At 57.8% G+C, this 27,320-nt stretch overlaps 1 protein-coding gene across 1 annotated transcript; it reads left to right on the top strand.

Annotated features, from left to right (window-relative positions):
* Positions 1–1,062: 1,062 nt before the first annotated feature.
* On the top strand, positions 1,063–27,310 carry CSPG4 (chondroitin sulfate proteoglycan 4). Its single transcript, XM_032122848.1, has 10 exons — positions 1,063–1,386; positions 13,575–13,738; positions 14,754–18,332; positions 18,632–19,111; positions 19,506–19,682; positions 22,597–22,795; positions 22,965–23,099; positions 23,251–23,405; positions 24,235–24,418; positions 24,617–27,310. The coding sequence occupies exons 1-10, from the start codon at positions 1,290–1,292 to the stop codon at positions 26,512–26,514; spliced, it is 7,068 nt and encodes a 2,355-aa protein (XP_031978739.1). The 5' UTR covers positions 1,063–1,289; the 3' UTR covers positions 26,515–27,310.
* Positions 27,311–27,320: the final 10 nt, after the last annotated feature.

Genomic DNA, 27,320 nt, shown 5'->3' on the forward strand with positions numbered 1-27,320 from the left:
TCCCAGAGCCCTCAGCAGACCCTAAGATAAAGAGCAGGAAAGGGAATACTTTGCAAAATTGAATCTGTGCAAATCAGCCAGCCTGGCTAATATGCAACCCCCAGACTAAACAGAATTAGCTAATGAACTTACCGAGCCCCTGGCAACTACCCAGAAAAAGTTACTGAAAAAACAGCGCATCCCAGGTTTATTTAATGTCTTTATTAATGATTTGAAAACAAAAGTAAACAACAAATTAATTATGTTTGCAGATGACTGTATGCTGGAAGGTGTTGCAATTGCTGCCAAAGATGGCAAAGTCACACCGAGGGCCCTAGAGGGGTTAGAATTAACCCAGCAGGAAACAAGCCACATGTAATCCATCAGCGAAACATGTCAAGGGGGAAGAGGGCCTGAAATCCAGACATCCATGAGGAAGGAGGGGTGTGCTGCACAAGAGCCAAGGAGCAGGATGGGAGCACCTGTGGAGAGGGTTGGAAAGATGGGACACGAGCAAGGAGAGGGGAGGCAGGCTGGGTGGGATGCTGAGTCTCCAAAGAGTTGTGACCTTGTCCTGAATCAGCTTTGCACCAGGAGGAGAAGCTGGAAAGCACTTTTCCCAGTGTTGTGCTAACACAGTTGGAGTGCTGTGAACCCTGAGGGCCGAAGGTCATCCTGATTGCCCGGTAAGAGAGGTGTGAGGTTTGCCCGGCCACTTCAGGAATACAGCCGGGGGTGGGTGACAGCAGCTTTGGGACCAAGTCCCTGATCTGGGTCTGTGGGGACACCAGTAACTGGCTTTGCTCCCCCAAAAGTGCCTGGTGCCAAGGGATCTATGGAGATTAGCTCCATTGGTTCGAGCATGGTGCTAGTAACACCAAGCTTTGATCCCTGCATGGGCCATTCACTTAACAGTTGGATTCGATGATCCTTGTGGGTCGCTTCCAGCTCAGAATATTCTGGGATTGTGTGACATCCCGCTTAGCCCGGAGCAGGCGGTGCCTCCGGAGCCGCCCCTCGCACCCCACGTCGGGCTCTTTCCCCGCTCCTCCCTCTCCTCGCCCGGCGGGAACAAGGCTGCTTTCAGGAGCGGGTGTGGGTGGCGAGGGCCTCTAGCCCTTTAAGAGGGAAAATTTGGTTTGTAATCTGAGCGAATTTCTTCTTTCTGACAGGCGGGAGAGGTTACAGGTCCCTCCCTCGCTCCGCTTTATTAAATATAGTAGTAGCGGGAGCCCTCGCCTGGGAGCAGGCGCCGGCCGAGGTTGTGCCGTCCCGGAGCCCTCGCCGCTGCTCCGGCCCCGGGGGACACGATGGGTGCCCGAGGTGGCATCGCCACGGTGCTGCTGCTGCTGCTGCTGCTGCTGGCCGGCCACCCCCAGCCCCTCAGCGCGGGACCCCCGGCCGGAGGTGAGTCCCGTCCCCGCAGCCCGCCCGAGAGTGAAGGGTGGGAAATCCTGCGGGATCCGGCTCCTGGGAGAGCTGGGGAACCAGCGGGGAGCGCTGTGCACATGGGTGACCGATGGGTGCAGGCTGTCCCTGCCCGGGGTGCGGGGGGCCTGTCGCCGAGCTGGCAGGGGCACAGTGCTGCCAGTTTGGGGGCAGGGTGTTGGGGAAACCGAGGGTGGGAGAGGGGCGGCTCGCCCAGCGTGGCTCGCAGGGCGGTGGGTGCCTTGCTGAGTGCTTTCCGCAGGGGCACACGCGGATGCGCTGCTGTGTGGGACGGGGCTCCTCGGAGCAGCCGCGGGGCTTTGGTCGGCGCCAGGGGCAGCCGTCGGGAGAAAGGCACCGTCGCTGCCCCGCCAAGCCCGGCGCCATGGGGAGGGAGCACGCCAGCCCTCCCTGCCCATGTTTGGCCTTGCCACGGGAGCGTCTGCGAGGGCAGCCCCTCTTCATCCCAGGAGCGGGGGCTCGGCGGCAAGGAGGGAGCCGGAGCGTTTGCAGGGTGTGTGGCACCTCCCGGGGCTGCTCCGTCCGGCTGTCCTGGGCACCGGGGTGGCCGGTGGCCTGGGGCGAGGGGTGAGGGGCTGACCTCTCTCACCAGCACAGCCCCAGAGGGGTGTGGGACCATCCCTGGGGTGACAGGGCTCCGGGGACCAGCTGGGGCTGAGGGTCCTCCCCATGGTGCCACAAGGCTGGCTGCTGCACAGGGTCAGAGCTGGGCAAAGCAGTTACTGCGGGACAGAAGAGGGGGATTTATACCCAATTTTCCCCATGAAGCAGCCAAGTTTGCCCACCCAGCTCTTGGCATGGACGTGTGTCCAGCTTCAGCATCCTGACAGCCGTCCCACAGCCCTGTTCCCTCCCTGCTCCCTCCCCTGCTCCATGATGCTCAGAGCTGCCATGGTCTGAGACCCAGCAGGCTCATATCATTCACTGAGCAGTTTCCCTTCCCCAAACTTCTCCCTGAGGACCAGAACCCTGACCAGCAGAACCCTGACCAGGCAGGAGCTTGCTCCCAGCAGTTCCGAAAACCCCCAGTCTTTTGCATCCCAACCATCTTCTGCATCCCCGCCTTGTCAGTGCAAGGAGGAGGATGATCCCAGAGCCCAGCCTTGTGGCCCTCAGCACTTGCAGGGCTGCTGTTGCTCCCTTGTTGTCCCTGTTCCCTCCCAGAGAGCAGTTGGCCTCTGGGACATGCTCCTTTCATTACCTTAGGCCTTGTTCTTTCTATTTTTTGTCATGCACCAAAATAGGAGGGTGCCTGGCAAGCTGAGTGGAAAAAAATCCCTTTTGTTAATGAACAGAGTGGTCTCCTTCCTCCCAGCCCTGACCTTTCCATCCCGGGATGGGATTTCCCCACATGGATCTGTTGCTTGCGCCGTGTCCAGGATGGGTCTGAGGGCTGCCCTGGCAGTCCCAAACTCTTTCATGGTGAATGGGCTGGAGAAACCCCCAAAAAGAGCCCATGTCTTTCACTGACACCTGCCCCCACAGCTGTAACACAACTCTGGGGATCAATGGGCATCTCCCTGCCATCAACACATGGGGCTGGGGAAGAAAAGGGGCTTTACACCCCTTTTCCAATACTGGGGACTGTTTCTGCATTGGGGTGAAACAGATGTGCCAGCTGTGACCCTGGGTCTGGGCAGCAGCTTCCCACCAGCTCCCTGCAGTTGAGAACATCCCCGCTGAGACCAGCAGCACTCATTCCAGGTGTTCCCATGGGCTGCCCACCATGGGACATCCCTGTGTCTCCATCAGGGAGAGCCACAAGCAGCATGCTGAGCACGGGGCTGAGGTTTGTGGGGGTGAAGCCTGTGTTTTGTGTTCCCTCCAAGCTCAGGTTCAGGAACCTGGGGCTTCCTGCCCAGCCCAGCATGGGAAGAGTCATCATGCACTTCATCAAATACAGGATTATACCAAAAAGAAAAAACACTCATAAAACTTGGCCTCTTGACATCAGAGTGTGAAGCTTTAGTAAACTGTTTTTCGACAGCCTTGCTCCCCTCCGGCTCCCAGTGAGGTCACCCACAGGCTGGGCTCCCCCTCCCCCAAAATCCCTCTTACTGGAGGTTTGGAATGAGGGGAGAAGAGAGAATTGGACGTGTAGACTCCCCGTGAGCAGTGTTTACCCCAAGATTTCAGCAAGTGGGTACCAAAAATGTGACACCCTCCAAAGCTTAGGTGGACCCCAGAAGCAGTGATGGGGTCCTGGGGAGGGGAGTGGGATACTGGCTTGTCCAGGATATCTGCCCATGGACAGGGAGCAGTGTCTGCCCTAGGGTATCCATCCAGGATCCCTTCTGCCTTCTCCAGGTTTCTCAGCTCCATGGAGCCACCTCGGCTCTTCCTTTCCTCCACTTTTGGAAATCTGACTGATTTATTCAAACTTTCTTTTTTATGATCGCGCCACATGTTTTAGGGTCATAGCTCAAACCAGCTGGAAAAGTTTCCAGCTGATGGGAAAGAACAGGAAAAATGCTGAAAAGGGGGGAGAACGCAAACTGGTATCGTGGGAATCGGGGAGGAATATTCTTGTCTCACTCTTATATTTAGCAACAGAGGGCTGCGGGCAAATATATAATAAGTACATTCCTGCAAGATTGCAGGACAGGGTTAAGCTCACCCCGAGGAGCTCACGTCAGGTTGAAGGCTGGACAGGAACAGGGCCTGGGAGGCGGGAGCCTGCGTGCCTAAATAAAGCTCAAAGCACAGACTGTTCGCAACAGGCGTTGGCCCAGCCCAGCCTCGGCTCCCCGGGGCTGCTCCCATGGCTCTTTCCAGGTGCTGGGCTCGGCTTGTCTCCTTTTTGGGAAGCCAGCTTCCCGAGCATTAGCATCACCCCCAGCTGGGAGACTCCTAGAAACTCCTGTGCACTTCCCAGCTCTCGCCTGGGTATCCCAAGCCTTGTTTGCTTTCAGCCCCTTCATCACACCGTATCTTCAAGCCCCCTGGAAACACAGAGAAAGGAAGGTGTCCATCAGAGCTCCCTCGTTCCCAAACCAGCCCTTCCCTGAGCTGTCTCCATCGTGCCCTGTGCTTGGTTGGACATTGCCATGCTGCACAGGAATGGGACACCCCTCAGACCTTCTCTGAGGCAAACAGAGCAGAAAAAGGGAGGTCGAGTTTTTATGTTATATTGACCAATATAGCAGAATATTGTTAGATATTGTAGTATGAGGATAATTTTTATTCTGTTATATTGATAGAATATGAATATATTCTATAAAGTGCATTCTAAATACATTCTATAAAGTCAGAGAACCTTTCACAAAGCCCTTGCTTCGCAAAGCAGAGCTGAGCGTCAGGGCAGCACTGGACTCTGCAAAGCCAGGCTAAAATCCAGAGGAGCAGGACTGCTGTAGCTCTTCCCAGCCCCAGGATAGGGACGATGCCGCCTGATTTGTCACCCATTACCAGTCGTTTATCCTCAGGACAGACCAAACAAGGCCTCTCAGCTGGCATCAGGGCAGGGTGGGAGATGTTTATGCCCTGAGCTGTGGATCCAAGAGCGTGATAAATTCCCATTTTCCGTCCTTCTTCCCCGGGGTGTGTCGCCCATTCCGCGTGGCTCCGGGCTATACCTCTGGGAGCTGCCCTGTGCCCGAGGGCTGTGCTTGGCTGCCTGACAGCCGGACAGAAGACGGCCGGTGGCAGACGGAAAGCATCCCGGAGAAGGGTGGGTACTGCCAAAAATTGCTGGGAGTGGAGAAAGTCAAGGGGCAAGCAGCATGGATGTGAGGCGGCCGGGCCCACCACGTGAGACACGGAGACAGAAAAGCAACATTCACCCATCACCGTGACTCACTGGCTGGGGAGGCAGCCGCTGTGAGCTGTGAGTCAGCTCGGGGAGGCCCTGTCTGTGAATCCCCGCTGCTACTTTTGCCCAAATCTTGGCTTTCTGGACGTTGTTTTTCCTCTTTGCTGCAGGCAGGCGAGGGATGGAGGGTTTGGAGTCACCAACTGCTTGTGGTGCCATCCCCAGCCACGTTAATGGGTGCTGCCCACCCTCTACCATCTCATAAACCCTCGCTTGGTGCAGCACGGGCAGAAAGAGGGGCGGGCAGCAGGAATTTCCCATTCCCGTTCTCAGCCTCCGGATGGGCTTCAGAAGGGCTTCAAGGTTTTCAGCATCCCATCCCACAGAAATTTCTGAGCCCACCAGGGTCATTTCCTCTGGGAGCTTGGGAGAAGAGAGGGAAGTCTTGGCCCGAGGTAGATGTGTCTGAGAAAGCCCTGCAGCCCTGGGAGGGGATGTGAGCACCCGCTTCCACACCCCCACAGCCCCCCCGCCAGCCATGCGTCCCCCCCGCGCTACAAATAGAGCAGGCATTTATTTTCTCTATAAACATCACCCCGGCGGGTGTTTCTCATGGATGGAAAAGTCAGGGCATAACAGGAGTGGGGAGGGGGAGGCAGGGCAGGGAGGGGGAGCTCCGGAAGGATGGGGGAAGAGGAGAGAGGAGAGCAGAGCTTTCGGCTCTAGAAAGAGGGGGAAATAAGAAAATACTAATTTTCTTTGCACACAGTTTAGCATGTCAGCCCCAGAGGAGCAAAAAATGTCCTCTCTTTCCCCCATCCACACTGCAAACCTCCATCTCTGTCTGCGGAGACACTTTTCTCTGCCCCTCACAGCGGGCAGCATCACCAAAAGCTCATCCTGGCTGTGGTCCTTGGTGCCCTGTGGGGTGCAGGGTGCTGTGGGTGCTGCCTTACGGGCACAACTACAGCTGAATCACCCCAATTTACACATTTTACACCACAGTTGCGCGTTTTAACATCTCTCTTAAAATTTCCCCATCCCTGAGCACTGGATGCTGCAATTAAGGCAAGCAGGTAGCTTCTGGCAAGGTTTCAACACTCCCGCTCGTGCTCATTCTTCCCCCACAATTTTGGCTGATTACGGCCCCCATCCTGGCACGGCAGGAGCCACTTGACACCAGCGAGCCTGGGAAACATCAGAGCCCGGGCGGCTGGAGACAGCCCCTCTCCAGCGGCGGCTGCCGGGCTGTTTGTTGACACCAGGCGAGGATCTCTCCAGTAACATCAAGCCATTCCAGGCATGTCTGTGAGCATCCCCTGGCCTGGCTCCTCCACTCCCCCCGCCAGCTCCTTCCCCTCACTGGGTCTGGGAAGGAGCTTAGGAACAGGCACTGGCTCTGCTGGGCAGGCAGGGATGAGATTCAGGGATGCGCAGGTGGGATGTGCACCCAGGTGCCCCACTCCCCAATAACCCAGACTCTGGCTCCTCCAGCACGGAGCTGGCTGGGCTTGTCCCCTCGTATGCCACCAAATGCCCTTCTGCAGCTCTGCAAGCTTTCCCTCACTGGCTGGGGAGCAGCTGGGGAAGGGAACACGGTGGGAGCGGGTGCCAGGATGTGCAGGGTGGAGCTGGAAAACCTGCCAGCCTGTGAGACAGGGGAAGAGGGCTTGGGAGAGAGAGAAAGAAAGACAAAATAGAACAAAACCCGACTTAGAATGGTTTGGAAACCACGTCCTCTGGGGCTGATACAATATTTCCAGGCCAACTTCTCTTGGCAGCGGGAGCCTGAGTGAGCCTGAGTCACGCTGCAGGGGACAGCACAAAAGCTTCATTGAGCCTCCCGCTTCCCCAAATCCTCCCACTTTCTCCCCCTGCTTCACTTCCCAGGGCAAACACTCCAAACACTGCTTCCAGCTCGGGCTGATTCCCTAAGTCCCTCCGGAGCCATTAAACCACACATCGTTAAAAGCTCTTCATCCCTGCTCCTGCTCGTGCCAGGCTTTGGGGGTACTTGCTCCGGGGGTGCATCCCCCCAGCTCTTCCCAAAAGCACCGTGACCCTTGTGGGGGGTTTCAGGATGGCTCCCAGCTCCTTGCCCTCCCCTCCATGGCTCTGCATCTGGCCGAGCAGGAGAGCTCAGGAAATACCATCAGCTTTAGGGCTGTGCTTGAATCATCGTAAAACCATGCTGGATAAGTGATGGAGCTCTGGAGCTCCAGCCAAGCTTCCTGGACCCTGCTTTATGGCCTCCAGCTATCACAGCTCCTAATGCTGCTCCGTTAGGACGGGGGAAGGCAGGCAGGAGCAGGCACAGGCGCTGGGCAGGGGATTGGGGGCTGGCAGGACACGGGAGGGGTACAACCAGCCCCCTCCTAGGCAGCACAGAATTAGCAGGGGGCACGTTTTCATGTTTTCCCCTGACCCCAGAGTCCGTGGGCTGTAAAAAGGCTGTTTTTCCCCAAAGCTGTCAGGCAGGAGACTGGGGAAGGCGAGCGGAGAGCAGCTGGCTGGGGAACGGGGGAGAGGAACTGAATGAATAAACACAGGAGGAGGGGTTCAAAGCAGCCTGGTGCAGCCAGAGGCCACCGGGGTGGGATGGGGGCGAAGCAAAGCACCCCTGGCCAGGACTCTCCTCCCACGCCCAAAACAAGGGTGATGGCACTTCTGGTGGTCGACAGCCCAGTGAAGGTGACCAGACACGGCTTTTCTGGTGGTTTCTTGGGTGCTGCTTTCCAGCAATCTCTGCTGGCCAGCACTCCTGGAAAGCGCCAGCCCCCGGGAGCCCTGCCGTGAGGGAGGGCCAGATGGAGGGTGGGAGGCGAGAACCAGAACAGTCATTCCCATTACCGGGGTTGGAAAAGCACGCACAGCCCTGGCTCAGGATGTGGGAGCAGCAGTCACTGGAATCACTGGGAGTGGGGATAAAAAGAAGAAGTCCTCCTCCGTGCCAGGAGCTATCACAGCAGGGATGGATCTGTGCCCATGACACCCCATCCCATAAATCTGGAGACAGAACCCCAAGCTTTCCTGGGGCAGGCACAAGGGGACTGTGGTGTGATTCCAAGGTCCCCACTGGGTTTGAATGCCTTTGCTGTGGACTAAACCCAGCTCATCTCCATTGCACTGGGATTTCTTTGCTGTGGAGACCCAAATGGGTGCTCAGCTCAGGTCTCAGTGCATATCTGAAGGCAGCCACCCCCCATTTGTCCCCCCGGCATCCCCCCCTCCCAGCAAAGCCCCAGCCAAAGCTGAGGGCCACTGTGTTTGCCTTAACCTCCTCGCAAGCTGCTCATTTCCTTCCCCAGCCATAAATAAAACCACACCGTAAAACGAAGGGAATGTGGAACATAATGAAGCCTTTCTCCAAAAGCCCATTGGATCCCTTCCTCCCGTGGCCCCTCCACCCCGTGTGGGGACAGGGGCCCAGCCCAGCCCCAGCTCCGGGGGGCTGCAGGTCCCATTGGGCATCACAGAGCCAGGCTGGGGACAAGGAAGCCTGAGCCCCGGGACCACCCACGGCGCTGGCAGGAGGCTGGTCCTGCCCACCCTGCCTGCGCTGGGAGTGGGACGGGAGCCTTATGCACACGCTTCGGGGGGAGCAGGAGGGGATCAAGCTGCTGAGCAGCATCTCCAGGGCTGGGCAGCTGCCCCTGAGCCCCTCCAGTGTTTGCATCCCCCTGAACCCCTCTGATGTTCACATCGCCCCAGCTCCTCTGGTGCTGGCATTCCCCTGAATCCCTCCAGTATTTTTATCCCCTGGACCCCTCCCACATTCACATCCCCCTGAATCCCTCCAGTGTTCACATCCCCCAGCCCCTCGGCGTTTGCACAGCGGGTGGGTGCAGCACAATGGGGCTGGCAACGGGTGACCTCACTACCTTAAAAGTTATTTAAATAAAAAAAGCCAACGACAAACAACTCAGAGGGCCTCAAAACCAACTCCTGAGGCTGTGGAGCAGGAATGCAGCAGGCTGCCCTTGGGGCGGCCCAGCAGCACCCCAGCACCAGGCACAGCGCCGGCACAGGGGCCGCTTGTTGGCACAGGGAGGCGGGCAGGAAGGAGGGCAGCCGGCGGGCTGGGCTGCACCCGTGGCCGCACAAGCCCGGGGCTGTTCGGGCAACAAGGAGCTTTCACTCCCCGGCTGTTTTTCCACCGTTGGAAAACCGGTGCGGCCGGGGTGGGAAGCGACGGCAAACACAGGGAGTCTTTCAGGGGGGCGCGTGTGTCTGCACGGGGCTCTCCTGGCACCCGCTCAGGTCATTAAAGAGCTGCTTTAATGAATTCCAGTCCCCTCCCTGCAAACACAGCCGGCCACCGGCCCTGGCCCCCACCTGCCTCACCGCAGGCTGAATGGAGCCTTGTTGAGCACCCAGCTCCTCCCCGGCTCCACACCCTTATCCCCAGGCAGGGTTTGCGCCGCTCCTTCCTCCTCAGCCTCAGCATCCTCCTGTGGCCAGAGCAACGGGAGACCCTGCAGCCTCTCAGGGATGCGGTTGTATGCCAGACACTCCGATGCACCTCCTCCTGCACACCCAAAATGCAGCTAGCTGTCCTGCGGTAGGGCTGGGGATGCCCCACGCTGGGGTAGGAGCCTTCGGGCAGGGCAGCATCCACCCACCAGCCCACATGCCCTCCCACACACCCAGGAGACGGCTCCCTGCTCCGAAAACCCTTCGTGTCCAGTGCCGGTTCTCTCTGAGCTGAGCTTTCCGAGTGCTTCCCTTTGCCTGGGCCTGGAGTTGGCTCCTTCATCCTCCTACGTGCTGGGAAGGAGGTGGGAGAAGTTTTTGTGCTGAGATGTATGTTAAAACACAGAGGAGAGCCCAAAATGGCCTTCCTGAGCCCCAAGCACTCCGAGAGCCCCCAGTCCAGAGCCCCCTGAGTGGATGGGGATCCCCCCAGGCTTTGCTCTCCCAGCCTGTAAAATTTCTGAACACCAAAAATCAGCAACTGGAGAGGCCAAACCAGCCGTGTTTTCAGCTGGACGAGCAGGGGAAGAGGGCCAAGGCGTTCCGGAGCCGGCGCGTGGCCGGCGGCTGGGGCGGGTGCCGGGGCAGTGCCGGCTCACACAGAGCCCTTGCTTGTTTGCCGGCCCCAGGAGCAGCCGAGCACACCCGGGGCCTCGCTCCCAGACCCTTCCTTAGAGTGTTTGGCTCATCTCCTTGTTTTTTTCAATGCAAAAAAAAAACCCCAAACCCAAGTGACACTGCAGTCTATAATCTGCTGGCTGCTGGCTGGCTGCTTGGAAACTGTGACGGAGGCTCCTCTCGCCTCGTCAACGCCTTTCAATCAGCTTGGCAAGGCACGGATGGTGATTTCCTGTGGGATGCAGCAAGCTGGGAATGTCAGTCGTTTTTATCCGGGGGCGAGTGGGACATCCGGGGTGTCCACTCCAAGCCATGGCCAGGACATGGGGACCTTTGGTCCCCGTGGCAGGAGAGGAGGGGCCACCTCAGGCATCTGCATCCAGAGATGAGGGGCACAACACCCCTACGGTATGATCATGACATCCTTAAATCACTTGAGATAAGTGCTTTTGGGGCATGGGAACTCATCCTCATGGGGTGATCCCAGGATGCTCACCTGAACCTGCCCACAGATGGGAATGGGTGCCTGGAAGTCCCTGCTTGCTCCAAGGGATGGACCAGGACCTCCAAGGGATGTCCTTTGGAGGCTCCTCCAGAGAAAAATGCATTTGAAAAAAACCAAAAAAAAAGAATCCATGTTTTCTGTGTCTTTTCCAAAGTAGAGGGCAAGGAAGAGGGGAGATGGAGGTGAGAAGCTGCAGGTCCCTTGCAAAAGTGAAATGTCACAGGCCGAGTGGCATTCATATCCTGGCTGGGCTGATGACGGAGGAGGAGAGTGGCCCTGAAATAAAGCAGCAATTTGGGAAGACAAACAGCAGTAACTCACATTGCTTTTCTGCTGGAGAAAAATCCCAGCACCTCCTGGATCTGGGCAAGGGTTCTTCCTCCTCCCCAACAAACAGCACCACTCCCCTAGGCATCTGCACCTATGGGAGCTTTTTATTAGTAGTAATTTATGAGAGAAGAAGGAAAACATTTCTGGCAGCTCTGGGAGATTGAAGGCAGGACAAAATGTGCTGGCTGCAGGCGCTGGTGCCCCTTGGCACACTGGAAAACAAGCCAGTCTTGCTGGAGCAGCCCCAAACCATCATCCCCAGCACCCACAGCGAGACACTGCCCAGCCCCTGGGCTGGCATGGGAGCCGCTGGTGGGTCCAGCCCAGCCAAGCTTTCCCTCCCCGTGAGAGCAGCCGCTCAGTACCCATCTGAAAAACACATTTTTTGAATTAGGGGAAGCCGCTAAAATGTAGCAAAATCCCAGTGGGAGCTGGAGCATGGAGCACGCACAGGGAACCTCGACTGAAGCCAGCACATAACGTACGTGGATGTCTCCAGGAACCACATGTGCACACACGTGTGCCTGTGGTTGTGCAAGGAGGGACAGGAAAACTCCCTTTTCCACTGTGCCACGTCACTCCTGCTCACCAAGCCCCAGGACAAGGCGGTGCTGAGAGCCCCAGCACCCACCACCTTTGTCCACTGGGCAAGGCTGGTTTTGCTGGGACCATGGGAAGGAGGGAGCAGGTCAGGGAAGGACAGAGCCCTGCAAAGAACAGCACAGCTCCTCTGAGTCACTGGCTGGGCTGAAGAGGACAAGGAAGCCAAAGTGCCCCATGCCAGCAGCAGGCACAAGGGCCAGGGAATGAGCAGGCACCCTGACAGCCTTGCCCTGGGCTGGGCAAAGGGCTTGCTGTTACAGCAAAGGCCAGATATTTCCATGGTGCCATTTCCTCCCTGTCCAGAACGGGTGGGGTGATGGTCCTTGCAACACCCACGTCATCCTCCCAGACCGCAGGGGAAAACTGAGGCACTTTTTTCTGCTGCCAGTGGCAGGAAATTATTTTTTGTGGTGTCCTGGATGAGGAGGTCTCCCCATTCCCAAAGGGCTCAGAAGAGCATTCCCCATGCAGGGCACTGCAGGGCTCAGCTCTGAAGAAAATGTGAAAAGCTAAAACAGAGTGCTCCAACTCTGTCCCTCCCAGGCCAACCTTTGCCATCACTTCTACAGATGGTCCCCTTCCAAATGCCTCAGTGACTCTGGCTATCTTGCTGGGTTGGGTTTTCACTTGCTGCACCACCCTGTGAACAAAGCCTGCATTGCCCGTTCCCATCCTGGTCATCCCCACAGAAATTTGGGCAAGAGGAAAATGCAACCAGGGAAGCAGTTGTAAGAGCAGATGTGGGTGTTTACACCCAGACCTCGCTGTGCAGAAGATTGGTTTCACCCCATCATCCAATGTCCACCCCTGCCTCCTCCAAAAGAGATCAGGGGCTGGGACCCTGAAAGCCAAATTCCTATGCTTGTTTGCCCATGGCACCTCAGCAAGACAGATCTGGGACCCCAAACCCAAGTGTAGGTTGGCAACTGGGTGGATCTGATAAGTGCTCTAGTAAAGCATAACAGGAAAACTTCACACATATAAACTCCAGCAGAGCCTGTGACTACACATGGACTGAAAATGTCCATTTCCCCCCATCCCTGACATATCCTCCTCAGACATTTCCAGCTTACAGGGCTGGAGTGTTTATGCTTAAGCACAGAGTTTTGCCACAGGCTGAGCTGGAGCCAAGCAGGATGGATGGCTGCACACCCCAGCCACACACATTTAACATGTGTGAGATGCACATGCATGCATTGAGTCAGCTAAAAACGAAAAGTGCTCTAAAATTAAGCCTCACTGCTCCCTGTACTCTTAATCCTGTCCTCTCCCACCGCTGCCCTGTTGATACAGTCTGTCATTTCATGACCACATGCCACTGAGCTGAGTCCTCCAGGGCTGATGTCTACTGAGTGTTGAACATGTTCCAGCTGCATCTCCAGGCACCCACTTTGAGCCGAGGTTTCCATACGCTCTCACATCCACATATGGATCACTGGCACTCAGGTTTATTCCTCCCGCACTGAGAAGAAATACAATTTCTTTAATCAGAAGGTGGGGAGGCCATGGCACAGGTTGTCCAGAGAAACTGTGGCTGCCCCATCCCTGGAAGTGTTCAAGGCCAGGTTGGACAGGGCTTGGAGTGACCTGATCTAGTGGAAAATGTCCCTGACTGTAGCAGGGAGCTTGGACTAGATGAGCTTTAAGGTTCCTTCTGACCCAAACCCTTCTAGGATACCTCTAGGAAAATCAGCAGAACAGACTCCCCCAAGGGTCTTTTTAGGCTGCTGGGCTTCAGCAACCTGTCAGATGGCAAACAAGGGAAGGGCTGATGGGCTTGAGAGGCTCCATAATCACAGCAACCACCCAGATGGGGCTCACAGGAGGTGTCCTTCCCTGCCTGACCTTTCTCCCTTTTCTCCCCAGCCTCTTTCTTTGGCGACAGCTTCGTGGAGATGCCGCTGGCAGATGCCTCGCGCACGGTGCGGCTTCACCTGCAGCTGTTCACCAGCCAGGGGAATGGGCTGCTCTTCCTGGCTGCCGGCCAGCCCGACCACCTCCTGCTCCAGCTGCAAGCTGGCCGCCTGCAGGTCAGCATCCCGGCACCCCGATCCTCTCCCTGCACTGGGGTCTCTGTGTCATGGCTTCATCCAGTGTAAGGATACCCAGCTGCCAGGACCCCTGACAGGGAAAGCCAAGAGTACAAGAGGAGAGTGGACACAGTCTTGGAAGATTTGGTTAAATACAGAGAAACAGGCTCCATCTGGGGAAGCTCCCCACCCACTGCCTGGGTGATGCTGGGGGTGGTCATGGGGACACCCAGACACTGGCACCCTGTGTACATTGCGTGGTCAGACACGGTGCACAGCACCCTCAGGTGTGAGGAGGTGAGACAAGAGGATCCAGGGAAAGAAGGGATCTCCCTTGTCCCGGCTGGAACATGGGAAGCAATCAAGACAGAGGAATAAAATCCCTGTTGTGGTTATGGTGCTGGCATCCACCATGAAGGAAAAGAGCAGGGAGCATCCGAGGCACATATCCTGCCTCTCTTGCAGCCTGGGCTGGGCTACCAACCACATTAAACCAAAGCAGAAGAGCAAGCGAGCCGCTGGCCAGAGGTGTCCCTAATGCAGACCATGTGTCCCACCAGCTAACCCTCTACTTAGACAGGCTCCAGGCTGCTGCCCACGAGGAGCAAAGCCTGCTATTTCCCCTGCCAGTTCCCAGGGAAAGGGCTGGAAGCAGCCCAGGTTGCAAGGATGGAGGGCAGTGGGCAAGACAGCGCAGGGAAGGAGGAGCCAGCATCTGGCAGGGCTGCTCTGTGAGGGGAGAGGAGAAGCCCAGCTGTGGGACCGGGACATGGAGGACCCCAGTCCTGAGACTGGGGTTTGCTGAGAATGAGTGAAAAAGGAGAGAAATTCGGAGAGCAGGACAAAGAGGGCAGGTCCATGGGGAGGATGAAGGAGGAGCACATCCAGAGGTGGAGGAGTGAACTGGGGGACCAAAACCCTTGAGAGCACCTGGGTGTGGGTCCATGTTCAGCAGGTATTTCTGGAAGATGGAGAGGTTTCACTCAAGCTGAGGACTTTGTGTCTTTCCCTGCAGGCCAGGCTGCAGCTGGGCTCGGAGGAGGTGACCTTGCAGTCCCCAGCAGGGCTGCAGCTCAATAACCTGGCAGTGCACAATGTGGAGCTGCTGGTGGAAGATGGCAGGATGACGCTGACCATCGACGGCCTCTTCAACAGCTCCGCAGACATCGCAGGGCCAGAAAGGGAGCTGGACATCCAGCATGGCCTCTATGCTGGTGGGACAGGCAGCCTGGACCTGCCATATCTTGCTGAGGCCAGCCCTCCCTTCAGGGGTTGCCTTCACTTGGTGACATTCAATGGCCTGGATGTTCTCTCCCGTCTGTCTGCTGATGGCAGCTCCAAGACCTTCCACCACGTCCAGGAAGGGTGCAGCACACAGTTCTCTGCAGAGCCTGATGACCCATTCGGGTTCCCAGGGCCACACTCCTACATTGCTTTCCCCACATGGGATGCGAGGCAGGAAGCGACCATCGAGTTTGTGATAACGACGAGCATCACCCAGGCACCCCTCATCTACCACGCAGGGCTGGAGAATGACTTCTTCTACCTGGAGATCTCCAATGGGCGCCTGCGAGGGTTTGTGGAGAAGGGGAACGGCGTCATTGTCCTGCACAACAATGTCTTCATCAGCGACGAGCAGCAGCACTACGTCAAAGTCCACACAGACATCCACAAGTTTGAGATACTAATAGATTACTATGCTTCATCCACATCCAACCGGGGCATCAACAACTACCTGGACCTTCAGGGAAACCTCTTCATTGGTGGTATGGATGACAAAGCTTTGCAAAGGCTGAGGGAACACCATCTTTCTTTCATCTCATTGTGGACCATGACCAACCACTCGTTTGTTGGCTGCTTGGAGGACCTGCGGATAAACCTGCAGAGGAGGAGCCTGCAGGACGCCATCATCACAAAGGACATCACAGCAGGCTGTGGGAAGCAGGACCACTACTGGGACTATGAGGAGGTGTATGAGCAGGATGAGGCATCCACCTCTCCACCTCCGAATGTCTTTTCGGGAGCACCAGGCCTGGTGGTGGAACCGTGCCGGCCTGACAGCAGCTTCCCACCCGCCTTTGCCAACATCAGCAGGCTGCTGCACGTCAGCCCCCTCATTGTCTCTGAAGGGGGCATGGCCTACCTGGAGTGGAAACACGCCCAACCAATGGTAGATTTGAGCCTGGCCAACATCCGTCAGTCCCAAATCCTCTTCAGCATCACTAATGACCCCAGGCATGGCCAGCTGGAGCTGGACATTCCCGGGTCCAGGAGCAGAAGGAAGTTCACCTTGTTAGACATTGTGAATCGCAAAGTCAGATACATCCACGATGGCTCCGAGGGGCCCATGGACCAGCTGATGCTGGAGGTGACAGTGACCACCCAGCAAGGGGTCCCAGAGTGCCTGCGGCAGGGGCAGGTGTACCTGCTGCCCATCATGATCAACCCCGTCAACGATGCCCCACAGGTGATCTTTCCCCATGGGAACCACATGACAATCCTGAAGCACACACGGAAACACCTGACCACCGACATCCTGCAGGTCCTGGATGATGATTCATCCTGCGATGGCCTTGAATTCCAGCTGCATGGTCAGCAGATGGAGGAGGGTTATGTGGAGTTAGACTTCCACCCTGGAGTGCCCATTGAGGAGTTCTCCTGCAGAGACCTGGAAGCTGGCAGCGTAGTCTATGTGCACCAGGGTGGGACAAACCTACAGCTCACCTTGCAGGTGAGTGATGGCACAGTCCCAAGCCCCATTGCCACCCTGAGGATCCTCGCCATTGATCCTGACATCCGGCTGCTCAATAACACCGGCCTCTCCCTCTCCCAAGGAGGGGCCGCACGCATCACCACAGCCAACCTGTCAGTTGAGACAAACGCTGTGGAACAACGGGTCTCCATCCTATATGTCCTCACGGAGCCCCTGAAGTATGGTGAGGTCCAGAAGCAAGGGAGCATGGGAGGGGAATGGAAAAAAGTCGAGTCCTTCCACCAACAAGACCTGGAGCAAGGGCGCATCCAGTATTTTAGCACAGACGCAGAGCACCGGCTGGAAGATAGCGTGGAGGAGGTGAGATTCAAAGTCCAAGTGGGGCAGAAGCTCTTGCCAAACAACACCTTCCTCATAAGGATTAAAAGAGCCACCATTAAGATGAGGACCATGGCTCCCCTCCAGATGAAGAATAAGCGGCACAGAAATATCACCAGCAAGGAGCTGGAGGCAATGTTGGAAGATCCAAATTCTGCCCCAGTTCCCTTCCACTACATGATCATCCAGGCTCCCAAAAAGGGAAACCTGGAGCTGCTTGGCAACAGGCTGACCGAAGGCTTTGGATTTACCGAAGAGGACCTGCAGGGAAACCGCCTGAGCTACAGCGTGACCATCAGGAACTCCCAGCAAGCTGAGGACTTCTTCCAGTTCCGCGTCCACGCTGGTGAGCAGCACTCACCTGTCTATACCTACAGAATCAGCATTGGTGGGGACCCTGATGCACCAACATTGACCAACGTGCTCCTGACCGTGCCAGAAGGTGGACAGGCCGTCATCTCCAAGGATCACTTGTTTGTGCAGAGTGTGAACAGCATGGACTATGTCTACGAGGTGATTGAGGGGCCAGCACATGGGAGGCTGGCCTGGGCTGCATCCCATGGCTGGGCCTCCAGAGAGGAGATCACGGAGTTCACCAATGACGACATCCTCCAGCGCCGGTTGCTGTACCAGCACGATGACTCCGAGACACTGGAGGATGACATCCCCTTCGTAGCCATCAGGCAGGGTGAGGGCAGCGCCGAGCCTGAGGCCGAGGAGGTGAGGGGCGTTTTCAGGGTCTCCATCCAACCCGTCAATGACCACAGCCCTGTCCGGGCAGTGAACAGAGTCTTCAACGTGGTGCGCAATGGGCAGCACCTGCTGACCACTGAGGACATTGCCTTCACTGACAAGGACTCCGGCTTCTCCGATGCGCAGCTGGTGCTGGCCAGGAAGGACATCTTATTTGGCAGCATTGTGTCTGTCGATGACAGAAGCCACCAGGTCTATCGATTCACACAGGATGACTTGAGGAAGAAGAAGATCCTCTTTGTCCATTCTGGGGCTGACCGGGGCTGGATCCAGCTACAGGTCTCAGATGGCCTCCACCAAACCACAGCCCTCCTGGAAGTGCAGGCATCAGACCCCTACATCAAAATAGTCAACAACACCGGTCTGGTCATCCACCAGGGCACCCGAGGGAGCATTGACTCCTCTGTCCTCAGCCTGGAGACCAACATGGACATCAGGTCAGATGAAGAGATACGGTTCCTGATAACTACCCCCCCAAGGTGGGGGACTGTCATGAGAGGGGAGCAGCCGGTCATGGCCTTCTCCCAGAGGGACCTGCTGGCAGGAGAGATCTCCTACCACCACAACGGGAGCAGGAACACTCGGGATGAGCTCCAGTTCACTGTAGAAGCAAATGAGGTGGCAGTGGAGGACACACTGGCCATCAGTGTGTTCTTGGACACCCATCCCAGCCCCTTGAGCATAGTCAACCACAAGGAGATCTATGTTTTCCAGGGGGAAGCAGCTGGGATCAAGGAGGAGGACTTACTGGTGAGTATCCCCTTCTCCAGTCATTCCTCATGCCTGCATGACTTCCCTGGCCACGGAACCAGAATGGCCACCCATGGGACTCCATTTTGCTCCCACCTGCTCAGAGCCAAGGCCTGGTGTTCTTGTCAGGCTTTGCGCAGGGCACAGAGGGCTTCAGGCATGGCCTCAGTAAGGTGTTTCTTGCAGTTCATCCCGCAGCAAAGCTTTGAGGGATTGATTGCACAGCAGGTGGGCTGTGGGGCAGCCCAGCCTCAGTTACCAGCCCTCCCACTCATGCCTCGTCTCCCCCACACTCCCAGGTGACCCACGAAGAGATCCCTTCCCAAGACATAGTCTACCTGGTGAGCAGCCCCCCAGCCTCTGGCTTCCTGGCAATGCTTCAGCACAACCAGGATGTGAACGAGCAGCCCAGCCTGGACCCCATCCAGTCCTTCACCCAGGAGGACATCAACAGTGGCAGAGTCCTCTACCTCCACTCCAAGCCCAACGAGGAGCATGACCAGTTTGTCCTGGACATCACAGCCCGCAGTGCAGACCCTCTGGAGGGGGTGGTGGTCAGCCTGGTTGTGCTCCCCATCACTGTCCCCTTGGATGTCCACAACATCACGGTGCCAGGAGGTGGCTCTGCTACCCTCTCCTCGGGCATCCTCCGCATTTCCAACGCCTACTACCCGGCTCTCGGCATGGAGTTCAGGGTGCTCGAGCCCCCCCGGTTCGGCACCCTCCTGAGCAGCCAGCGGCCTGAGCAGGGTGGGCTGCACAGCTTCACCTGGAGCGAGGTATAGCACCCACGGGCACCCACCTGCCCACCACGCTGCTTTCCCGAGGGTTTGGGGAGAGCCCAGGGGTGGTCTCCAGCCCCCAGCCACACTGGGAGGTCGGGGAGGGCTGCAGGAGTCTTCTCCCCGTCAGAAGGGATGGAAGCATTTGGGGTGATGGGTTTGCTCTGCAGCTCGTGGGGATACAGGGTGGGGATGCAGGCAGAGCGCCCCTGCTGGGCTCCAGGTCTGCTTTCCAGAGATCCCACTCCCGTCCTGTGGATACACCCCGCAGGGTTGCCCCTGAGGTAGTGGTGGGTTGCCATCATCCTCCCAGGGTGGCTCAGGGTCCCCTCCCCAGAGGGGCCGGCGGCCTGTGTCCTCCATGGAGGATCACCTGGCCCTTGCCCCGCAGGTGGAGAGCCAGCAGATCCAGTACAGGCAGGACGGCCCCCGATCCCTCACCGACAGTTTCACCATCCTGGCCAACGCCTCCGAGGTATCCCGACAGAGCCAGCCCGGGACCCTCTTCATCACCATCTTGCCCCGCAGCACCAAGGGGCCGCGGCTGAAGGTCAACGCCGGTTTGCAGGTAAGGGTGGGACGCCACGGGGAGGGGCGGCCAGCCCAGCGTGGGGACTCCCTTGCTCTCCTGGTAACTCGCCTCGGGGAGCTGGGGCTCGGCGGAGCCGGGCTGCCGCCCAGAGGCGGGCCATGGGGAATGGGGAAAGGAGGAAGGTTTTCCCGACGGGGCGAGGCTCTGGAGGAGGCGGAGAGCGAGCTGTCCTCGCCCCCCAGCCCGTCCCGCCCCGCCGCTGATGCGGGGATCGGCCGCGAGGTGGGAGCATCGCCCCGCGGTCCCAGCGCGGCGAGCGCTGCCACGGCGGCAGCAGCGCCTCCGCAGCCCCTGCTCGCGGGATAATCCCTGGCAGCTCCAAGAGCATCCTGCCCACGTTTCACCAACACAGGCTGGAATTACTCAGTCATCTGGGCAGCTTTCACACCTCTCTTTACGTCCATCCCAGAAAACGGCAGAAGGGAAGAGGTCTCACCTGCTGCCGAACTCCCACCTTCTGCTTCCAACACCTCCCTGTCCCATTTGGGGTCACTAATGCAAAATTCCAGCAAAGAATTTACTGGAAAACATGGAAGCAGAGTCATCCCCACCACCTCCCTGCACCTACTTTCACTATCCCAGGATTTCCCAGGCTAGCAGCTGGAAAGCAACCAGCTCTGTGAGGATCATCACACAGTTGCCTTGGCAAGGGTTCTGGGAGCCTGGGCTCTGGAGAAGATGCCCAAGGGGAAGGGGCTGCCCTGCCTAGCCCCAGAGACAGCCATTTTGAAGGATACCAGAAAAGTTTGGGAGGGACCCTCAGCCCCAGCTCTGTGCCTGCCCCAGTTTTCCCCCTCCAGGCCAGGAAGCTTCCCAGCAAATTTCGTAGATCTACCTTACCTGGGCCAAAATTCAGGGAGAAGTTTACCCCTCAGCTGCTGGCCCCATGCCAGCCCCTTTTCCCCACTCCAGACACCCAGCATAAGCATGGCCTTCCCTCCCTCCCTCCCAGCCATCATGCTAAGAATAAGGGTGAAAATACAGAAAAACCTCCTAAAAATAAACTCTGAGGCAGCAATTTGTCCGCCTTTCCATGGGAATGCCTTTGCACCCTGGGAAGAGTAACCACAGCTGCCCAGAGGAGCTCTGGAGCTGGGAAAGGCTTCCTTCCCCCAACGGGAATGATGGGAGAGGCCCAGCCCTGCTGTGTTTGTGCTCTGATGAGGGATGACTTCAGTGTTTAAAGGTCAGGCCAGGCCCAGGAGAGGGATTGCACAAAGGTTTCCAGGGATGCCGAGTCCTTGCAGGGCTGGGAGACAACAGGATGGGTCTAGACCCCAAAATGGAGCCCTTTGGGAAGGAGCAGCAGTTTTTGGGCTGGATCTGAAGGGAGGATGGCTGAATGCCACCAAGAGAGAGGCTTCCACTGCCGTCCCAGAGCACACGGCCACGCTCCGGGCACCGTTCCGCCACCTCCCCTCATGCTCTCCCCGAGAGCAGAGGCGACACGGAGGCTGAGCAAACACAATAAGCCGAGCAGGCGAGCGCAGGAGCCAGGCAGAAGGCTTTAATAATTCAGGGAGGACGGGGAGCATGGAGAAGTGGGTCAGCTCCCGCAGCGCGGGCTCTGGGCAGGGAGCAAAGCTACTCCAGCCACTCTGACTGTCCCTTCCCAGTGGACAGCGATGCCCTGGGGCTGCCTGTTCCCCCTGCTTTGCCCACAGGGAGTTTTCTTTGGCTCCAAGCCCCCAGTGTGATTGCAGTTCCAACTGCTGTGGGTGCTGGGGGGAGGAAGCAGCCCAAAAAACTCAGTGTGTGTGCACAGTGAAGCTCCTGTCCCGGCTGTGTGTCCAGCAGCACTTCCCCCACTCTGCCTCTCCAAAGCTGTGTTTTCCAGCCTGCCTCTGCCATCCCGTGGGGACTGCTGAGGGATTTAAGTTCTCTGTCGGCACCCACACCCACTCAAGCAATGTTTTGGGTTAGGCCAGCTGAAAACAGCAGGAAAGAGCTCATCCAGCAGAGCACCTCCTCCAGCGCCTGCCTGGGTGTTGTCTTGCAGATTCCCAAGATGCAGATTTCCAAGAGCCCAGCCTCATGATGCTGTGGGATGCAGCACCTCCCACCCCCCAACCCACGTGAGCCACGGCACGGCTCCATTCATGCACCCCATGATTTCAAGCCATCTGGAGGGCAAAGGGCAGCTCTGGGCTGTGTGGGCAGAACCTGTTCGGCAGCACAAGATTCATCCCCGTGGTCTGCCAAGATCGAGATACGGCACAGGGTTACGAGCTGGGAAAATTATTGCCTCCAGCTGGAGATGGGACATGCCAGGGCTTTGGAAGGACAATGTTCCCAGGGGAGGGTAGGCACCACTGGATGGGAGGAAGTGGTCCTGGGAAGTTCCACAGTGTCTCTGAACTCGGCCACATACTTGTCATTCCTGGAGGGTTTGCTGGGACAGCAGGCCTTGCTGCAGCCTTGTGAGGGGGCGGTGGGATGGGAACTGGGACGGGAGCAGGAGCAAGGAGGAACACCCAGTAAGGGAGAGACAGGGCTGCTTGTGGTCATTGTGTACCCAGCAGCAGCTTGTGCACCCCACTAAAACCCCTTCCCCTGCAAAGCAAGGTCTCAAAGGCACAGCCCCTGCCCCAGGGCACCATGCCCTCTTCCACTTCCAGGAACTGGGGAAACTGAGGCACCCTTGCCCTCCAGCACGTGCAGTGCAGAGGCACAGACCCAGCTGTGTGGCACGTGCTGGCAAACACGGCAGTGGTGATGCAGGGCTGGGAAGAGGCCAGATGATGGAGGCATCACCCGGGACGCAGACAAGGCACCCTTGTTGGGCTGGGATGTGCTCTGGCACCCAGCAGAGTGGTCTGAGCTGGGACAGGAAAAAGGGAGAGGTGCCAGGGGTATCCCAGGGGAATTACAGCCTCTCCCTATCCCCCAGCTGCGGGAAGGTGCCACGGCTGTTCTCAGCCCCCACATCCTGAGTGCTGAGGACGAGGACACCCCAGCGGAAGACGTGACCTATTCCATCCAGCCCCCAGCCAACGGGAAGGTTGTGCTGAGGTCAGCGCCCAACGCTGAGGTCCAGAGGTTCACTCAGGCCCAGATAGACAACGGCCTCATCCTCTTCGTGCACCAAGGTAGGGCAGGACTGCGGTGCCCCAGGCCCCTGCACCACCCCAGCCTGATGGGGACACTGTGCCACCACAGGGGATGCTAACCTCATCCCTGGGCCAAAACCCTGACAGGTTAATGGGGAGCTGCATCTCCTCTGTCCCCCACAAATGCCCAGGTTTGTGCTTTCCACAGGACCCCTGGATGGCGGCTTCGCCTTTGATCTGTGGGATGGCGAGAACCTCTCTCCTGGGCACTTCTTCCTTGTCAGGGCCCAGAGAGAGCCCATCATCAGCCTGGCCAGGAAGCAGAGCCTCACTGTCTGCCCAGGTGGGTACCAGCACGTTCCCCATTCTCCCAGTTCCAATGGGGCCCCCTTGGATCTCCTACCCTTGCCCAACACTACTGAGATGCCCATGGCAGAGGCTGCAGGTGGGTGGCAAGGTGACCAGTTGAAATCCATACTGGATGTGTTTTCCAGGTGCCCTGCAGCCCATCACCAGCCAGAACCTGCAGGCAGTGAGCAACAGCCCCACCAGCTCCACCACTCTGTACTACAGCATCGAGCAAGCCCCACGCCTGGGCAGGCTGACCACCTCACAGGGGGAGGAAATCAGGAACTTCACCCAAGCCCAGGTGAGATTTCAACTCCTCCAGATCCTCAGAACCCCAAGCACAGCCCTTCATTGCCCCCCACCACAGCATGGGGGTCCCAGTCTGACCCCACTGCCACCACAGGCACCTGACCCCAGGCAGGAGGCAATGCAAGGCTCCAGCCGTGCCGTGATTTTCCCAGCTCTGCCAACAGCTGCTTAGAGGGATTAAAAGCTGCTGCCCCAGCCTTGGATTTAGCACTGGGGGAGGTTGAGGGAGCTATAATCCCTTTCCCTAGGCCATCTCCTTGCTGCAAAGCCAGCCAGCCTGGCTGCTGCTGAAGGGAAAAGCCAAGCATGATTTTTTCACCCCTGCTCTGAAAAAACGCTTCTCCTGTGGGGCCAAATTTTGCAGGGCCCAGCAAGGGTCTTATTTTATTCCATCACTCAGAAACACATAGGTTTACCCTCCCTGGAAGCTCCTCTGTGCTATCCTCACCCTTGGAGGATGCTGAGCAAGCTCAACCCTTCCTCTGAGCCTCAGTTCCCCTAATTGCTGGGAGAAACATCACAGAGTCACAGAATGGTTTGGGTTGGAAGGGACATTAAAGGTCACCTTGTTCCCCCCTGCATGGACAGGGACACCTTCCACTAGACCAGGCTGCTCCAAGCCCTGTCCAACCTGGCCTTGGACACTTCCAGGGATGGGGGAGCCACAACTTCACATCCTGGTAAAGAAACACCATGAGCTCTCCATGGTGACTACCGTGCCATGGCTAGTGAAAATCCCCATTTCTTACCTAATTAGAGCTTGGTTGCTCCATCTCAGAGTCAAGATAGGAACTGATCAAGGATTTCTTTTTAATTTTCAGGTGGACAGCAAGCTGATTTTCTACCAGCACGAGATGCCAGACAAGCCCTTCTGGCTGGCCCAAGATGCCATCCGCTTCCGTGTGGTCACTCCCACGACCATCTCAGATTCCTTCATCCTCCTTGTCCTGATCTCCTTCGAGGAAAAGTGTCCCCAGCGCTTGACTCAGCTTTGGAAAAATGCAGGTAAGTGTAGGATGGAGAAGCATGGGACAAAACAGCTTTTCAGGAGGGCTTGTTGGTCTGAAGAAGACACCACTGTGTTGTTTTCCATGGCTGATATATTACATCAGACAACTAAAACTGCATCCGATTCCTTCTTCCATCATCACATCAAGCTCTCACCAACTTTCCCAAGTTGATTCTTATCCCTTTTCTCGCCAGGTCTGCAGCTCACAAGGGCTCAGCAGGCTGAGATTGACACCTTGGTGTTGGATGCCTCCAACCTCCTGAGCCAAATCCTGGTCCCTGAGAGGGCTGGATATGATGTTGTCTTCCTGGTGACGGAGCCACCAGCTCATGGGCAGCTCTTGGTGGCTGATGTGTCTCTAGAACAGTCACGGCCATTTTTCCTGCAGTCAGACCTGGCAGCGAGGCGTTTGGTGTACGCCCATGGTGGGGACAGCATCTCCAAAGACCATTTCAGTTTTAAGGCTTGGCTCCAGCCCCGGGAACAGCGGTCTGTCCGTCCTCCACAGGATGGGGTGGTCATCTCTGAAGCGTTCAACATAACAGTGACCAGCAGCACCAAATCACCACGGGTGGTGAAGCGGCAAGAAGTGCTGCAGGTCCCACCAGGCTCCGTGGTCACCTTGTCACAGGAGTACCTGGCCGTGGCAGACCCACTGGTGTCCCCAGAGGACATGGTGTACAGCATCCTCCAGAGACCCCTCGCTGGCCACCTGGCCAGCGCACACAACCCACGGGAGCCTATCAGCCGCTTCACCCAGGCAGATGTCAATGCTGGCCGTGTGGTGTTTGTTGCCACTGGGAGCCGTGCCCCAGGGTCCTTAGCCCTGAGGCTCTCCAGTGGCCACCACCCACCCATCCAGACCTCTCTGGAGATCGAGGTGCTGCCTGCCCTGAGTACCACTGCCAGCCCGGCACTGCTGGAGGTGCCCCAAGACCTGAACAGGGCCCCCGTGTCGCACCATAACCTGCTTGGTGCCGCACCACGAGGGGCAGGTAATGTCCTGTACAGGATCACCAGGGACCCCAGGTTTGGACAGCTGCAAGTCAACCAAAAGCCATCACGGGGCTTCTCACAGAAGCAGCTGGATCGCAGGGAGGTGACGTTCACCTTCAGTGACCTCACATCGCCCGAGGACGACTTCCAGTTCGTCGCCATATCGCGGGCAGGAAACAGGACCGGGGTGGTGAACGTGACTGTCCGTGCTGCGGTGAAGATCCGGCCAGGCAGCCTGTGGCCCCGAGGCACCACAGCCCTCCTGGACACCAGTGTCCTTGATGCCAGTGAGCTGGCCAACCACACCAAGAGCGTCCCAGTCTTCAAGGTCCGCAGGGCGCCCCGTGCCAGCCGTCTTGTGAGGGTATCCAGGGACCCAGGACAACTCACCTCCCCAATCGAAACCTTCAGCCAGAGTGAGCTGGAGCAAGGGCTGGTGGGGCTGGAGGTGCTGGATGCTGGGGACACCCAACAACCCCTGCAGTGGGACAGCTTTGTCTTCGAGCTGGTGGCTGCCGGCGTGCCACCAGCACTGGCATCCCTGGAGTACAGCACTGAGCCCTACAACGCCTCAAAATCCTATGGTGTCACCCTGCTCACGGTCCCGCTGGCAGCCTCACCCCCAGTGCCCCACGGCACGGCACGGAGCAGCCCCAATGCCAGCGAGCTGGGCATGCCCCCCACTGCCTGGCTGGTCCCCAGCGCCACCACTAGCCCCAGCCCCGGGGCAGGGGGCACCTTCCTCAGCTTCATTGAGGCCAACATGTTCAGCATCATCATCCCCATTTGCCTCATTTTGCTCCTGCTGGCCCTCATCTTGCCCCTGCTCTTCTACCTGCACAAGCGCAACAAGACGGGGAAGCACCACGTCCAGGGCGCTCCCGCCGCCAAGGCCAAGAACGGGGCCGTGCCAGACCACGAGACCTTCCGGAGGACAGACCCCAGCATCCCCCTAACGACTGTCACCACCCTGGAGGGCAAGGGCACGGGCCCCCCGCCCCCGGGCACGGGCTCTGGGGCACCACCAGACCCCGAGCTCCTCCAGTACTGCCGGACTTCCAACCCCCCACTGAAAAACAACCAGTACTGGGTGTGAAGGGCTCAGGTGCGGTGGCACGAGACCACCTGGGCATCCAGCCCCTCCTGCAGCACCACCAGCCACCTCCTCCTGGCTCTCCTTCTCCTCCCTGGGAGCTGGCATCCCACAGATGCAGGAGGTCCCTGGGGATACAGGGGCTGCTACTCCAGCCCACCTTGTAGCCCTGCATCTCCTTTGGGCAGGGGAGGGGGGCACTGCATAAGCAACTGGGGACAGGCAAAATTCCTGAGCATCGCTGGGAATCGCTGACTTTGGGTGTTCATTTGGGCCACCTGATGGAGGCCATAGCGCTGGGGGGGACCTGATGACACTGGTCCCCACAGAGCCACCCAGGCTGGTCCAGTGGTGGCTCCTCTGAAGGCAGCACCGTCACCACAGGGGTGCTTTTCACAGCTCTTGGTAAGAGAGGAAGGATGAGAAGCAGCTTGTGCTGAGTCAAGCTGGGGATGAAGCTGCCCAAATCCCCCAGGGCTAGGCAGGCTGAGACACTGGAGCAGAGGCTTGGAAAATACTCTGTGGCCAATGCCAGGGGAATTTAGGAGTCCCCACCCACTTGGAAAAATACCCGCCTCGCTCTTTCTCTACTTGCCGTGAGCTGCATGAAGTCAATTGCACCGAGCCCTGGGGGGGTTGCACAACAGGTAGGATGCCCTTGGCAGGGAGGGATGGCTGGAGCTCACCTGGGCAGTGTGAAACCGGCGAGGAGAGCAGAGAAGCGGAGCCAGCGTGGTTTTCCACTGTATACTCCAGTATGGCAGAAGTAAACAGAATAAAGTGCCTTTTCCGAGGTGCATCACTGTTTT

Source organism: Corvus moneduloides, chromosome 13 (assembly GCF_009650955.1).
Source record: "Corvus moneduloides isolate bCorMon1 chromosome 13, bCorMon1.pri, whole genome shotgun sequence".
In the NCBI taxonomy this organism is placed as follows: Eukaryota; Metazoa; Chordata; class Aves; order Passeriformes; family Corvidae; genus Corvus; species Corvus moneduloides.

What these genes read in the sequence shown, in the direction of transcription:
- CSPG4 (XM_032122848.1), top strand. Translation starts at nt 1,290, where the DNA reads ATGGGTGCCCGAGGTGGCATCGCCACGGTGCTGCTGCTGCTGCTGCTG. An exon ending in TGCAAGCTGGCCGCCTGCAG is followed by an intron (nt 13,739 to 14,753) that starts GTCAGCATCCCG and finishes CTTTCCCTGCAG; the next exon opens with GCCAGGCTGCAGCTGGGCTC. An exon ending in GAGCCTCACTGTCTGCCCAG is followed by an intron (nt 23,100 to 23,250) that starts GTGGGTACCAGC and finishes TGTGTTTTCCAG; the next exon opens with GTGCCCTGCAGCCCATCACC.